Source organism: Mya arenaria, chromosome 4, assembly GCF_026914265.1.
Source record: "Mya arenaria isolate MELC-2E11 chromosome 4, ASM2691426v1".
Taxonomy (NCBI): Eukaryota; Metazoa; Mollusca; class Bivalvia; order Myida; family Myidae; genus Mya; species Mya arenaria.
In genome coordinates, this window is record NC_069125.1 from 79,661,491 (window position 1) to 79,676,457 (window position 14,967).

The 14,967-nt window shown below is 40.6% G+C and overlaps 1 protein-coding gene across 1 annotated transcript; it reads right to left on the reverse strand.

The window, feature by feature from the left end:
• Nucleotides 1-209: 209 nt before the first annotated feature.
• On the reverse strand, nt 210-12,593 carry LOC128232951 (uncharacterized). The gene is made up of 5 exons (XM_052946761.1): nt 12,238-12,593; nt 6,245-6,307; nt 2,938-3,141; nt 2,218-2,763; nt 210-1,299 (listed from the first exon to the last, which is right to left on the reverse strand). The coding sequence occupies exons 1-5, from the start codon at nt 12,269-12,271 to the stop codon at nt 371-373; spliced, it is 1,776 nt and encodes a 591-aa protein (XP_052802721.1). The 5' UTR covers nt 12,272-12,593; the 3' UTR covers nt 210-370.
• Nucleotides 12,594-14,967: the final 2,374 nt, after the last annotated feature.

Here is a 14,967-nt window from a genome sequence, read left to right on the forward strand (position 1 = left end):
CATTCCACCAAGAAGTATGATAGGAGCAGCTTGTGGACGCATGTTACGTTTATGAAAACAAATGTTATAACACCCTAGTCCCTGAAAAGTCCCTGTGGAATCGTCTAAATGTCATATATTTTGTCCTGATTGCGTCATATTAAAACCAGATACGTCTCAACAGGGGTAGCATTTAATCCCAAATATTAATCTACTGAATAGGTCGCGTTCTTAATAAACGAAATACAGTAGTTAATCTATCAAATGCATTTTAAATGACATTTTAATAGATATAGACTACTTGAACCATATCCAGATGTTTAAGGCTAATGACTGTTATCACTGTTACATACTGCGAGCGTATGTAAGTTAATCATGCGAGTATATGTTGTCAGTAAAAGGAAATAAAGGGTCGGATGCGGGTGTTGCGGCCATGGCGGCGGTGAGATAGCGCGTCCCCGACGGCGAAGGCGAGGATGAGCAGTGCTACGGCTGCCAGCGCCGCCAGCAGGCTCGCCACCACCGCCATCACTCCCCCGTCTTCCCCCAACTGTCCTTGGCTAGGTAATATCCGATACCCAGTATCAATGTTTCCGGGGGAATCAGCCGGCTGGTCAAGTCGAAACTGCTGACCGTCATCACTGTGTAATATATCCAACACCATGGTAAAGTCATGGTTCATGGCTAACGCGTCTCTACGTGGTGCGGAGGGGACCCTCGGCGCCTCCCTAGGTTGCATAGAAGTCGCGGGAACGCCGGTGACCGGCCGCAGGTCTCCCGAGTGTTTCAAAAAATGTGGCACAACAGTCTCGCTACCTGCCGTCGGCGTATTTGTTTCAATAGGCAACGTATATTCACAATGGTGGGAATTGAAGCTGAGCTTTCCGACACTGTTATAAGGAGTGGTGTACGCGTATACGTGATACATGGTGTCGTTAATGGGATTCATTACAAATGATCTACTGGGAGTAATGCTTTCTCTGGTCTTGGAGATGAGCGATACGTTTCCGGCACAGACACAAATTACGAGGAGCGACAGGTCCGCCTGTAGAGGCAGCCACTGGAAGACAAAGCCGTCCGTTGAGTCATTACACGCCGCCCTGTCAGGCCGATCCAGATTTATGGCCACAATACTGCGACCGATATGACGCGTGTGGCCGCTGATGGTCGTGTAGCGAACGTTGGCGAGGCCGGAGGTCTCCATATACCAGCCGTCCGAGGGTGACGTCAGGTTGTTTATGACGAGAGGCTCCCCGGGATCCGCCGTATAGTGCAGCACTTCTCTCTGACCGCTCAATGTGATATTACATCCGGACAATGCTGAAATGTAATGTACATACCTCGACACAATTGTTATAATCATGAATAGGAATAAATAATATGTAATAGTTATCTACTGGAAATGGTACGAAATAGAATCTCACTATTAAAGAAGAGCCTTGTTGGCAGTAATCCTACATATCTTAGTACTTATATCCTAAAACTGAAATGTAGTTAATGGTTTGGGTACTTGAAACGTAACCATAAACAAAATGTTTCACGCGTTTAGTCACGTATCTAAATAAAATTCAACGCAACTCGAACTGTAGGTATTAAACAAATAAACATGCACGTAGATAAACGGAAGGACACACACACACACGCACGCGCGCACGCACGCACGCACACACACACATCACGCACGGGCACTTGGAGGAAAACACATCGACATCATTTTCAGTTAATCGTTTATGAATGGTCGGCGAAATGACTTCTCTGATGATCTATGATTTCGAGGACTATTTATATACATTTTCGTACATTAAATAATGTACTTTTTCTCGTATAGTGTTTAGTTCACTAACCACTTCCATGTGGTGTGTGTATTGGCCAACTATGGTGTCTAAACTGGGCCTGGACTCACATTGCCCTCATGCTGATTTTCCAAATATTTCTAATTCATAATTCCGTTTATTATACTTTCCTTTATTGTTCTAACGGGAGTTCGGTATGATGAATACTGACCTTAGTGCTCATTTGCAATTCGTATGTAGCTGGCTGCGGCGTTATATGTCCGAAATAGAGGTTGCAAATGGTATTAGCACTAAAGAATTCCGTTATTGGCATTTAAGTACTTACGATTTAATGTCGGACCAATTATCAGAAATGTGTTTTTCACCAAATCCCATAGCATATTATGTTGATTGATTTGATTAGGGAGAAAACATTTTTGTTTCAGCCATTTACGCACATACTTACACAAAATAGAAAGGTTGAACGCTGGTACTTCGCTGCTTGATAATAGAAGAAATTGATTCCCGAATGAGTCGAGCAAGTGACGGGCGCTCCCCCAGATTAGAGGGGAGATAGGCTGCGGAGCGGTGCCAGCGGCCAGGTCGGCCCCGGACGCCGATGACAAATTGCTTCTCCAGCCCATCAGAATACCGACCGGCTTATCGGCGATAATTTCCATTCCCCGCAACAATGATACATTATTTAATACAAATCCATCATCCCGGCCAACCTCCACTTGCCTACACTTAATCGCATCTGGGATTAGCCGAGACAAAAACGTCGAATTAGCATTTAAGTTCTTCTTTATGCGGACAAATGGACAGATATTTGTCGTGGTATTGGGAAATGCTGGCAGAATTAATAGGGTTAAGGTGTCTGTATTTTCCAATTTGTCGCCGTGGGTAATCAGCTTGTGGACCCTAGTGAAGGTTTGTGTCGCCTCTAGCAACACGAGGCTTCCCGTCAGGTTTATGGCGACTATGGAGTCTGCCGGTACGCGCAGATAATATTCTGAAACACAATGTTGATTGTTAATAAATGAATTTTATTTTTCTTTGAATCGCCTGAAGCTTGATTTAAAATTTTCAGACATCTGGTATGCCATCAACATAGTTGGTTGAATATAAAACATCACATCACGTAAGAAATTATTTGTTCTCATCGAAATGTGAACATTTTTCAAACCTGTATATCTCGAGATAGGTTCTTCTATCTGTATGCGGAAGTCGGTCCCGGTATTCGCCTCCACCCGATTTTCCCGTCTGCCGTCCGCGTCCACAACCGTTACATTCACTGCCTCAACATTTCTGGGAAGAACGAGGACGTCATTCAGGATGTAGTTTGTGGAGGGCAGCATCGGAAGAAGAAAGTCCATTGTTCGCTTGTTGTCTACAATTACGAGTGGTAAACAAAGTATGTACAGTACATCCGGTGACACGATCGATAACAAAGGTTTTCACATACAGTGATTGAATCACTGATGAATTGAGTCTTAACTAAGTCGTTTACGTATAGAGTACCCGGTCACACGAGTAGCAACAAAGTGTTTCCCGTGCAGTGTACCTGGTGACACGAGTAGCAACAAAGTGTTTCCCGTGCAGAGTACCCGGTGACACGAGTAGCAACAAAGTGTTTCCCGTGCAGAGTACCCGGTCACACGAGTAGCAACAAAGTGTTTCCCGTGCAGAGTACCCGGTCACACGAGTAGCAACAAAGTGTTTCCCGTGCAGAGTACCCGGTCACACGAGTAGCAACAAAGTGTTTCCCGTGCAGTGTACATGGTGACACGAGTGGTAAACAAAGTGTTTCCCGTGCAGAGTACCCGCGGACACGGGTGGTAAAAAAAGTGTTTCCCGTGCAGTGTACCCCGTCACACGAGTAGCAACAAAGTGTTTCCCGTGCAGTGTACCCCGTCACACGAGTGGTAAACAAAGTGTTTCCCGTGCAGAGTACCCGCGGACACGGGTGGTAAACAAAGTGTTTCCCGTGCAGTTTACCTGGTCACAGGAGTGGTAAACAAAGTGTTTCTCGTGCAGTGTACCTGGTGACACGAGTGGTAAACAAAGTGTTTCCCGTGCAGTGTACCTGGTGACACGAGTGGTAAACAAAGTGTTTCCCGTGCAGAGTACCCGCGGACACGGGTAGTAAACAAAGTGTTTCCCGTGCAGTTTACCTGGTCACAGGAGTGGTAAACAAAGTGTTTTCCGTGCAGTGCACCCGGTGACACGAGTGTCAACAAACTGTTTCGCGTGGAGAGTACCCGCTGACACGAGTTGTAAACAAAGTGTTTCGCGTGCAGTGTACCCGCTGACACTAGTGGTAAACAAAGTGTTTCGCGTGCAGTGTACCCGGTGATACAGTGTAAACAAAGTGTTTCGCGTGCAGTGTACCCGGTGATACAGTGTAAACAAAGTGTTTCGCGTGCAGTGTACCCGGTGATACAGTGGCAACAAAGTGTTTCGCGTGCAGTGTACCCGGTGATACAGTGTAAACAAAGTGTTTCGCGTGCAGTGTACCCGGTGATACAGTGGCAACAAAGTGTTTCCCGTGCAGTGTACCCGGTGATACAGTGGCAACAAAGTGTTTCCCGTGCAGTGTACCCGGTGATACAGTGGCAACAAAGTGTTTCTCGTGCAGTGTACCCGGTGATAAAGTGTCAACAAAATGATTCCCTTGCAGTGTACCGGGTGGCACGACTGGCAACAAAGTGTTTCGCGTGCAGCGTACCTGGTGACACGAGTGGCAAACAAAGTGTTTCGCGTGCAATGCACCCGAAAACACGAGTGTCAACAAAGTGTTTCGCGTGCATTGTCTCCGGTGACACGGGTAGCAACAAAGTGTTTCGCGTGCAGTGCACCCGAAAACACGAGTGTCAACAAAGTGTTTCGCGTGCATTGTCTCCGGTGACACGGGTAGCAACAAAGTGTTTCGCGTGCAGTGCATCCGGTGACACGAGTGTCAACAAAGTGTTTCCCTTGCAGAGAACCCGGTGACACGGGTGTCAACAAAGTGTTTCGCGTGCAGTGCACCCGGTGACACGGGTGTCAACAAAGTGTTTCGCGTGCAGTGCACCCGGTGACACGGGTGTCAACAAAGTGTTTCCCGTGCACAGTATCCGGTGACACGGGTGGCAACAACGTGTTTCGCGTACACAGTATCCGGTGACACATGTGGCAACAAAGTGTTTCGCGTTGACAGTATCCGGTGACACGAGTGACAACAAAGTGTTTCGCGTGCACAGTATCCGGTGACACGAGTGACAACAAAGTGTTTCGCGTGCACAGTATCCGGTGACACGAGTGGCAACAAATTGTTTCGCGTTCACAGTATCCGGTGACACGAGTGGCAACAAAGTGTTTCGCGTTCACAGTATCCGGTGACACGAGTGGCAACAAAGTGTTTCGCGTTCACAGTATCCGGTGACACGAGTGGCAACAAAGTGTTTCGCGTTGACAGTACCCGGTGACACGTGTGGCAACAAAGTGTTTCGCGTACACAGTATCCGGTGACACGAGTGGCAACAAAGTGTTTCGCGTACACAGTATCCGGTGACACGAGTGACAACAAAGTGTTTCGCGTTGACAGTACCCGGTGACACATGTGGCAACAAAGTGTTTCGCGTTGACAGTACCCGGTGACACGTGTGGCAACAAAGTGTTTCGCGTACACAGTATCCGGTGACACGTGTGGCAACAAAGTGTTTCCCGTGCACAGTATCCGGTGACACGAGTTACTACAGAGTGTTTCGCGTGCACAGTATCCGGTGACACGAGTGACAACAAAGTGTTTCGCGTTGACAATACCCGGTGACACGTGTGGCAACAAAGTGTTTCGCGTACACAGTATCCGGTGACACGAGTGACTACAAAGTGTTTCCCGTGCACAGTATCCGGTGACACGAGTGACAACAAAGTGTTTCGCGTACACAGTATCCGGTGACACGAGTGGCATCAAAGTGTTTCCCGTGCACAGTATCCGGTGACACGAGTGACAACAAAGTGTTTCGCGTACACAGTATCCGGTGACACGGGTGGCAACAAAGTGTTTCATGTGCAGTTTACCCGGTGACACGAGTGACAACAAAGTGTTTCCCGTGCAGTTTTCTCGGTGACACGACTGGCAACAAAGTGTTTCCCGTGCAGTGAACCCGGTGACACGAGTGGCAACAAAGTGTTTCCCGTGCAGTGTACCCAGTGACACGTGTGGCAACAAAGTATTTCGCGTACACAGTACCCGGTGATACGAGTGACAAGAAAGTGTTTCGCGTAGAGAGTACCCGCTGACACGAGTGACAATACAATGTTTCTCGTTCAGTGTAACCGTTCACACGAGTAGCAACTAAGTGTTTTGCGTACAGAGTACCCGGTCAAACTAGTGGCAACAATGTGTTTCGCGTACAGTGGTGATAAGTGTACTTAATGATGCATAGAACATGGGGAAATCATGCGTTATCAGCTTAAAATTGAGATCACGACCTTGTCGATAGACTCACCTGTCGACATGGAGGCCATTGCAGTTAAGACCAGCACAGATGCTACCACAGCGATCCTAGCACCTGCAATCAGAGCAAAAGAAGATGTCAACACCAAGTGTACGTTTCCATTCCGCTATTGAGGTCCGACCAGACAAAAACTAACGGATGTAATTTCTATGTTGCTGTGCTTACGGTCTGAGTTGTCATGTTGTTTGTGCTTACGGTCTGAGTTTTCATGTTGGTTTTGCTTACGGTTTGAATTGTCATGTTGGTTGTGCTTACGGTTTAAATTTTCATGTTGGTTGTGCTCTTACGGTTTGAATTGTCATGCTGGTCGTGCTAACGGTTTGAATTGTCATGCTGGTCGTGCTAACGGTTTGAATTAGCATGTTGGCCGTGCTTACGGTTTGAATTGTCATGCTGGTCGTGCTAACGGTTTGAATTGTCATGCTGGTCGTGCTAACGGTTTGAATTAGCATGTTGGCCGTGCTTACGGTTTGAATTGTCATGTTGGTTGTGCTTACGGTTTGAATTGTCACGATGAATTGTCATGTTGGTTGTGCTTACTGTTTGAATTGTTATGTTGGTCGTGCTTACGGTTTGGGTTGTTATGATGATCGTGCTAACGGTTTGAATTAGCATGTTGGCCGTGGTTACGGTTTGAATTGTCATGTTGGCCGTGCTTACGGTTTGAATTGTCATGTTGGCCGTGCTTACGGTTTGAATTGTCATGTTGGTCGTGCTTACGGTTTGGGTTGTTATGATGATCGTGCTAACGGTTTGAATTAGCATGTTGGCCGTGCTTACGGTTTGAATTGTCATGTTGGTTGTGCTTACGGTTTGAATTGTCACGATGAATTGTCATGTTGGTTGTGCTTACTGTTTGAATTGTTATGTTGGTCGTGCTTACGGTTTGGTTGTTATGATGATCGTGCTAACGGTTTGAATTAGCATGTTGGCCGTGCTTACGGTTTGAATTGTCATGTTGGCCGTGCTTACGGTTTGAATTGTCATGTTGGCCGTGCTTACGGTTTGAATTGTCATGTTGGCCGTGCTTACGGTTTGAATTGTCATGTTGGCCGTGCTTACGGTTTGAATTGTCATGTTGGTCGTGCTTACGGTTTGGGTTGTTATGATGATCGTGCTAACGGTTTGAATTAGCATGTTGGCCGTGCTTACGGTTTGAATTGTCATGTTGGTTGTGCTTACGGTTTGAATTGTCACGATGAATTGTCATGTTGGTTGTGCTTACTGTTTGAATTGTTATGTTGGTCGTGCTTACGGTTTGGTTGTTATGATGATCGTGCTAACGGTTTGAATTAGCATGTTGGCCGTGCTTACGGTTTGAATTGTCATGTTGGCCGTGCTTACGGTTTGAATTGTCATGTTGGCCGTGCTTACGGTTTGAATTGTCATGTTGGCCGTGCTTACGGTTTGAATTGTCATGTTGGTTGTGCTTAAGGTTTGAATTGTTATCCTGGTCGTGTTAAGTTATGAATTGTCATGTTGGTCGTGCTTACTTCTTGAATTGTCATCTTAGTTGGGCTTACGGTTTGAATTGTCATGTTGGTTGTGCTTACGGTTTGAATTGTTTTGTTGAATTGTCATGTTTGTTGTGCTTACGGTTTGAATTGTCATGATAAATTGTCATGATGGTTGTGCTTACTGTTTGATTTTGTCATGTTGAATTGTTATGTTGGTTGTGCTTACGGTTTGAATTGTCATGATAAATTGTCATGTTGGTTGTGCTTACGGTTTGAATTGTTATGTTGGTCGTGCTTACGGTTTGGGTTGTTATGATGATCGTGCTTACGGTTTGAATTGTCACGATGAATTGTCATGTTGGTTGTGCTTACGGTTTGAATTGTTTTGTTGATAAACTGTCCAAACCAAAAGTAAGATGTACACTCAAATGTATTCGAACAAGGCAAACGAGAAAACTGTGTACACGTTACGCTGTTAAATGTAATAACAATGTATAAAGTCAAAGTCTTTAACTTGCATACATGTGGTATATCAGTAATAATTTCGTTTTAAATGATTAAATAGAAGAAAATTGATTAGTATAAAATTTATTTCGACAAATTAAATTGACTTCATTGTTCTCTTCGTAAATGTAAATTGAAAGATCATCCCTGGACCCGTGTTTACTTAAGTAGATTAAAAAGGCAACTGTAATACATATTCCCGATATTTTCTTCATTTCGGGTCTATTTACTTGGTTACTCCCAGATTATATGAACTATCGGAAATATATGGATGAGCCATCATTGCGTCTGGAACCCACAAAAGACGTTTAAAACAGAAAACAATTGAAGAAGTTGTTAATGGCTTTCGTCTTTCTGTATATTCGATTACACGATAATGGACCTAATACAGATCTGGGTTAATATAACGTATATGAGTGGGAATGTATACAGATCTGAGCTTATATAACGTATATGGATGGGAATGTATAGATATCTGGGTTTATTTAACGTATATGGATGGGAATGTATACAGATCTGAGCTTATATAACGTATATGAGTGGGAATGTATACAGATCTGAGCTTATATAACGTTTATGAGTGGGAATGTATACAGATCTGGGCTTATATAACGTATATGAGTGGGAATGTATACAGATCTGAGCTTATATAACGTATATGGATGGAAATGTATACAGATCTGGGCTTATATAACTTATATGAGTGGGAATATATACAGATCTGAGCTTATATAACGTATATGGATGGGAATGTATACAGATCTGAGCTTATGTAACGTATATGGATGGGAATGTATACAGAACTGGGCTTATATAACGTATATGGATGGGAATGTATACAGATCTGGGCTTATGTAACGTATATGGATGGGAATGTATACAGATCTGAGCTTATGTAACGTATATGGATGGGAATGTATACAGATCTGAGCTTATATTACGTATATGGATGGGAATGTATACAGATCTGGGCTTATATTACGTATATGGATGGGAATGTATACAGATCTTGGCTTATATTACGTATATGGATGGGAATGTTTACAGATCTGGGCTTATGTAACGTATATGGATGGGAATGTATACAGATCTGGGCTTATTTAACGTATATGGATGGGAATGTATACAGATATGGGCTTATGTAACGGATATTTTGGGAATGTATTTGTATTATTGTCATGGTTTTACTTGCTTTACACCTACTATTTTAGAAAAAAAGGAACATGCCATTCCAATGTATGCCACATATTTAACAGAGTAATATGCGTATTTTGTATTGGCAGCACTCGATGGGTTGCTGCCACGCTTTTTTGATAGCGGCGACTATTGATAGTGACTTCCAAAAGTTGTTTTAATTTTATTTTTGTTGTGACAAATTTCGTTGGAAGGGTAAATTACATGACGTGTGACTTGTGATTTCAAGTGTTATTACAATAATGGGGAATTAAGACTCGCCAATAGGTTTTTATATCTTGGTGTGGTGTTTAGTAAAGGAGGAACCTTTTTCGTAGCTACTTTGGAAGGCCAAGCACTGAACACATTTTTCAAATGAATAAGTTTCTTTATAAGTTCACCTGCCTATCAGTAAAGCATAGACATGATCTATATATTCGACAAACTCAATGTCCAGCTTTTTAATTATGCACGAAAAGTTTGAGTTTTTAATTACGAAGAGTTTTAAAACAATAAAATATGTGAATATGATTAAATATTGGGTAAAACTGTTTGATGGGACGATATGGAACGATATGGAACGATATGGGACGATATGGGACGATATGGAACGATATGGGACGATATGGAACGATATGGAACGATATGGAACGATATGGGACGATATCCAAACAAATCGAATTGGTGTTCACTCACCAAAGACCTTCCTTGTATTTTAGATTTATTTGATGCATGGTTTTCTCAAGAAGTAGGTAATGTTGAACTTTTTTTGTCATTAGTGAAACAGCGGCTGAAAGATAATTTCATTCAAGTTTGTCATGGTATACTTATTACGTCGAGAAGAGCAAAGTTTCGGAAGCCAATGTCTAAATTACGGCTATCCTCACACATGTAAGCATTAAACAGGTAGATGGAATAGATCACTACCAAAACCCTTAAACGAACGTATATATATACCATTTGTAACTTATAAGAAAATGAATATCATTTTGTTTTAGAGTGCACGTTGTATAATGAACTATGAGTTAGATGTCTACCCAGCTATGATAAACAACGTTCCAGTATGCATAAATAAGTAGAACTGTTAAACATCGAAAATAAAGTTATTTTGAATAGATGTGTTTTGATATTTTAAGCATTTGAGTTAAGAAACACTACGTTATACTCCATGTAATATATATGTATATATTGAGGTTAGGTGTTATTGTCATTTATTTGATGTTGTTTGTGTTGAACAATTGCACTATAACTTGAAATGCATAAACTACTCGTATGAAGCTAAAGATAAACATAAACTCGTAGCGCAACTCTTTATGTCTGCATCCACGTGATTTGTTTTCATATTACATCATTATGTAATGTTTTCGCATGAATTGTGTTTATCGTGCTATTGCTGCTTTTCGGGTCGTTCAATGGAATGTTTTGAGTAAACCATCATTTTCACCATTATTATGATTATAATCATTGATGCAATTAACACCAGTAATAAACGTCCCCTTGATGATGATGATGCTGATGTTGTTGTTGTTGTTGTTGTTGCTGCTGTTGCTGTTCTTGCATTTCTTCCACCCCAGGTCATGATTGAGGTGTCCCCCCTGGAATCCGGAATAACTTTTATTTCAGGAGCTGTGACACCCTCATGACTTCTATTTTTCGATCAGTATGACCATATCAACCGAGTTTTGGGAATTACGAGTTTCGGCAACATACGGCGTAACAATGCACTGACTCTTGATACTAAACTGCGTAAAACGAGCTCGCGAATCAGTTAGTAAAACAAAGCACGGCCAAATTTTGTACCGCCTCATGTGAGGCATTTTAATCTTTTAAATTAAGTATATTATTATGTTACTGTTCAATTTCATCTTTCCGTTTGTAGTGTTTTACTGTGTATATCTGGTTCGTGGTGGTATTGGCAGTATTTCAATTACGGTTCAGGTTTAATAGCAACTTTGCGACCGAAGAAACTCAATACTGTCAAAACCGTCAACGTACCATTGTGGTCCTCCAGCACTCCTTCCTATGTATGAGATCGCGGCCACATTGTATTATAATGTTCATAGTGTAAATGAACATAACTAATAATACGTTTATAACTTCTTAAATTGTTTTTATTGTAATAATAATAATAATAATAATAATAATAATAATAATAATAATAATAACAATTATTATTATTTGTATTTGTATTTGTATATGTATTTATATTTGTATTTTTCCCCTATTTTCTTGAATAATAATAATAATTATTATTATTATTATTATTATTATTATTATTATTATTATTATTATTGAATTATAATAATATTATTATTATTATTGTTATTATTATGATTATGATTATGATTATTATTATTATTATTATTATTATTATTATTGAATTATCATTATTGAAAGTATTTATTTATTTATTATTATTATTATTATTATTATTATTATTATTATTATTATTATTATTTTTATTATTATTATTATTATTGAAATTATCATTTATATTATTATTAGTAGTAGAAGTTGTTGTATTATTAGTATTAGTATTATTAGTATTTATTAATAATAATAATATTTTTATTATTGAAATCATCATTATTATTATCATTATTATAAGTAGTAGTAGTATTAGTATTAGTATTAGTAGTTATATTATTCAACGTTTTCTTGTTTGCCTTAAAACTTTAATATTCTAAAATGAAAGTAAGTTAAAAATTAATATTCAAAACGAGGAATAACATGTTACTTCCGAATGTTATTTTGAATCGAATGTTGTTCTATAGATCCGTATATACTCGTTTTTGGACATTCAAAATCTGTGACAACAACAACAAAAACAACAACAACATTGGTACTCACATTCCACCGTCCTTCGCAGCCGAAGTGCGCTCATATCGTCACATCGTACACCGCTGTTTTCCCAGCCGTTTGTACCTATCCAAGAACTGATTGTTTCCAAAAATTCCCCGCCAGTCTCTCGTTTAGAGGGAACCACCGGCAGCACGCCCCGTATATCGGTCGGCCAGTAGTTTGCCTAATCCTAAGTGTACCGTTTAATCAATTTAGTTGCCGTCATTTTTGAGTGTCGTATTTACGTGATATCCCCCTAAAGGAATCACTTTTGTTGGTAGTAAGTCTGTGTATTTCACATGCCATTTAATATGATCCAGTCCAGGCCCCTCACACTCAAGCATTCTGTAGAAAGCATGTTTCGCCTTCCATTTATCGGCTAATAACTGAACAGAAGCTTGAAAACAGTGAGGGTCTGTTGGGATATTCGCGGATGGCTTACATGTTTATATTTGTACAAGTATATATTACAGTCGAACCCCGTTGGCTCGAACTCCCAGGGACCGGCGAAAAAAACCTCGAACCTCGAAAGATTCGAGCCAAGCGGGATTGTTTATCTTCAGTTTAAATAAATCGGTCCTTTACATCTAGTTCGAGCCAACGAGGAATTCGAGCCAATGGAGTTCGACTGTATATACATTCACAAATGCATCAATCTTTGAAGTGCTAGTGACTGTTGGAACACATCCCAGTTTCATAAATAAGTATAAGCATTTTGGTAACATTTAAATGGCTTACTAGTACCTTATTAAGTTTAGCTTATTTTGCATTATTGCCTCATATCCAACCACCACCAACAACATCAACACCAACAACTCTTGCTGCAATGCCTGGCGTAAAATCCATTACCTGATTTCAGTATTCAAGTATACTGTTTGCCAGTAGGATCTTGCACTTTAGTCAGGTCTTGTCTTCAACTGTCAGAGGTGATATTCACCTGAGGTTAGCAACATCAATATCATTGAAAACCTGAGTGTGCACAACTGGCCTTTTATGCACGTTTTCGTGTTGTACGTCTTCACTTTATTGGTATGTGTAAGAAATGGGCGGACCCAGGGGCTCAGCGAAACCCTTCCAAGTACAAATTGATCATACTGGCAAACACGGCCATATCATATATTTATATTTATGATTGTAAGACCGTTATACGAATAACTGAAGAAAGAAGTCGAGAGTCATTGAGAGATTTAAAGCAAGGGGATCTGGATTTAGAATTAAAAAATCGGGAAAGAACAATACGGCCCGACAACATTGTATAGAAGTGTAGCGTAACCGCATATTTGCACGATTACCGCTTTGTTATAAATTTGCCATTTGCGTTAACGAAGTTAAATGTCTGGCGGTGTTTTTCAAAGGTTAGCTTTATATTTCAGGCTTATTTATTCCATATGTTACCGGAGGTCTAGCTCGGGTTCGTATTATTGACGACGGGTTGCATGGACAAAGCGACTGCAATATATATATATGTATAATATATATTTGAATACGATGCGTTATCGTCAAGTGTCAAGCATAGAATGGCCAAATAATATAAAGAACAATGTTCTGTCGACGGCAAAATGCATAAATACAAATGACATTACGAATTGATACAAATGACAAACAATGGGAGTTGTAAAATGATAACGATAAACATACCTGCAATATATATGTATAATATATATTTGAATACGATGCGTTATCGTCAAGTGTCAAGCATAGAATGGCACAGATCTACCCTATTCACGCTTGACCAACTGTAGTATTAAGGTGATAAGGTATAGGGTATAATACTGTTAATAACAATGGTATTTGCATGCAGGTATTAAGTGACAAAGTAAGTACTATACTACCTTAAATGAAACTACACTGTATTATCGTAGCTTAACACCCCAGTGAACACAATGCTGTTCAGAACATTATAACGTCTTAAATGTTGATTATGAATGAGGGAAATAATAACTTAAGAGACAATAAAATAGTCGTTTCTTTATTTCAACAGATACAAATAAGGGTTACATGAATCTCAATACACTCAAATAAAACACCCTGTGACATATTTCCCTCCTCTGGAATATTGTCGTCCTCGACAATACCATACATAACAGAACAATTCCAGAAATAAAACAATACCATACCTATATACTGCGTTACCTAAATATATAATCTAGGTTAATCAATCACTTACTATGACTCATTTGCAAGCTATCTCTCATATTATCGAATCAGTACATTCTAGTTGTATCTATAAACTACCTCAACACAGCAATACAATTTTCCTGTATTTTTCTAAACAAATTTTTCAACTGCTGAGAAAAACAAAGCAATTTGTAATGTGATACTGGACAAGACATAAATTTCAAATTAACACTTAACATGCGTTTCAAACAATTCAATAGTTTTCGAATCTCAACAAAGAACACAACACAGAAACATCACTGTTTAATTTGTCACTTAAGTGATCACAAATTCTCCTGTCTGGTGCCACACTGGTGCTCGTCGAGTTCTTGTGGACCTCCGCGGAAGGACCCCTGGTTGACCTGCCTGTCGTCGATGTGGAGGACGATATAACCCAACACTTATGTCACTATCAGATCTGCTGGAGAGTATGGCAACATGACTACTGGTCTCAGTAGCTGGCGACGGTGTAGGTAATCCACCATCTGATTCCTCACTGCCTGATGTGCCAATTGGTAAATGTGGAACTGGGAGCAAAAGGTTACGGTGGAGGGTTTTAGTGCCACCCTTCTGATCTTCGCG

What these genes read in the sequence shown, in the direction of transcription:
- LOC128232951 (XM_052946761.1), bottom strand. Translation starts at nt 12,271, where the DNA reads ATGAGCGCACTTCGGCTGCGAAGGACGGTGGAAT. An exon ending in GCTGCGAAGGACGGTGGAAT is followed by an intron (nt 6,308 to 12,237) that starts GTGAGTACCAAT and finishes CTCTGATTGCAG; the next exon opens with GTGCTAGGATCGCTGTGGTA. An exon ending in AATGGCCTCCATGTCGACAG is followed by an intron (nt 3,142 to 6,244) that starts GTGAGTCTATCG and finishes TCGTAATTGTAG; the next exon opens with ACAACAAGCGAACAATGGAC.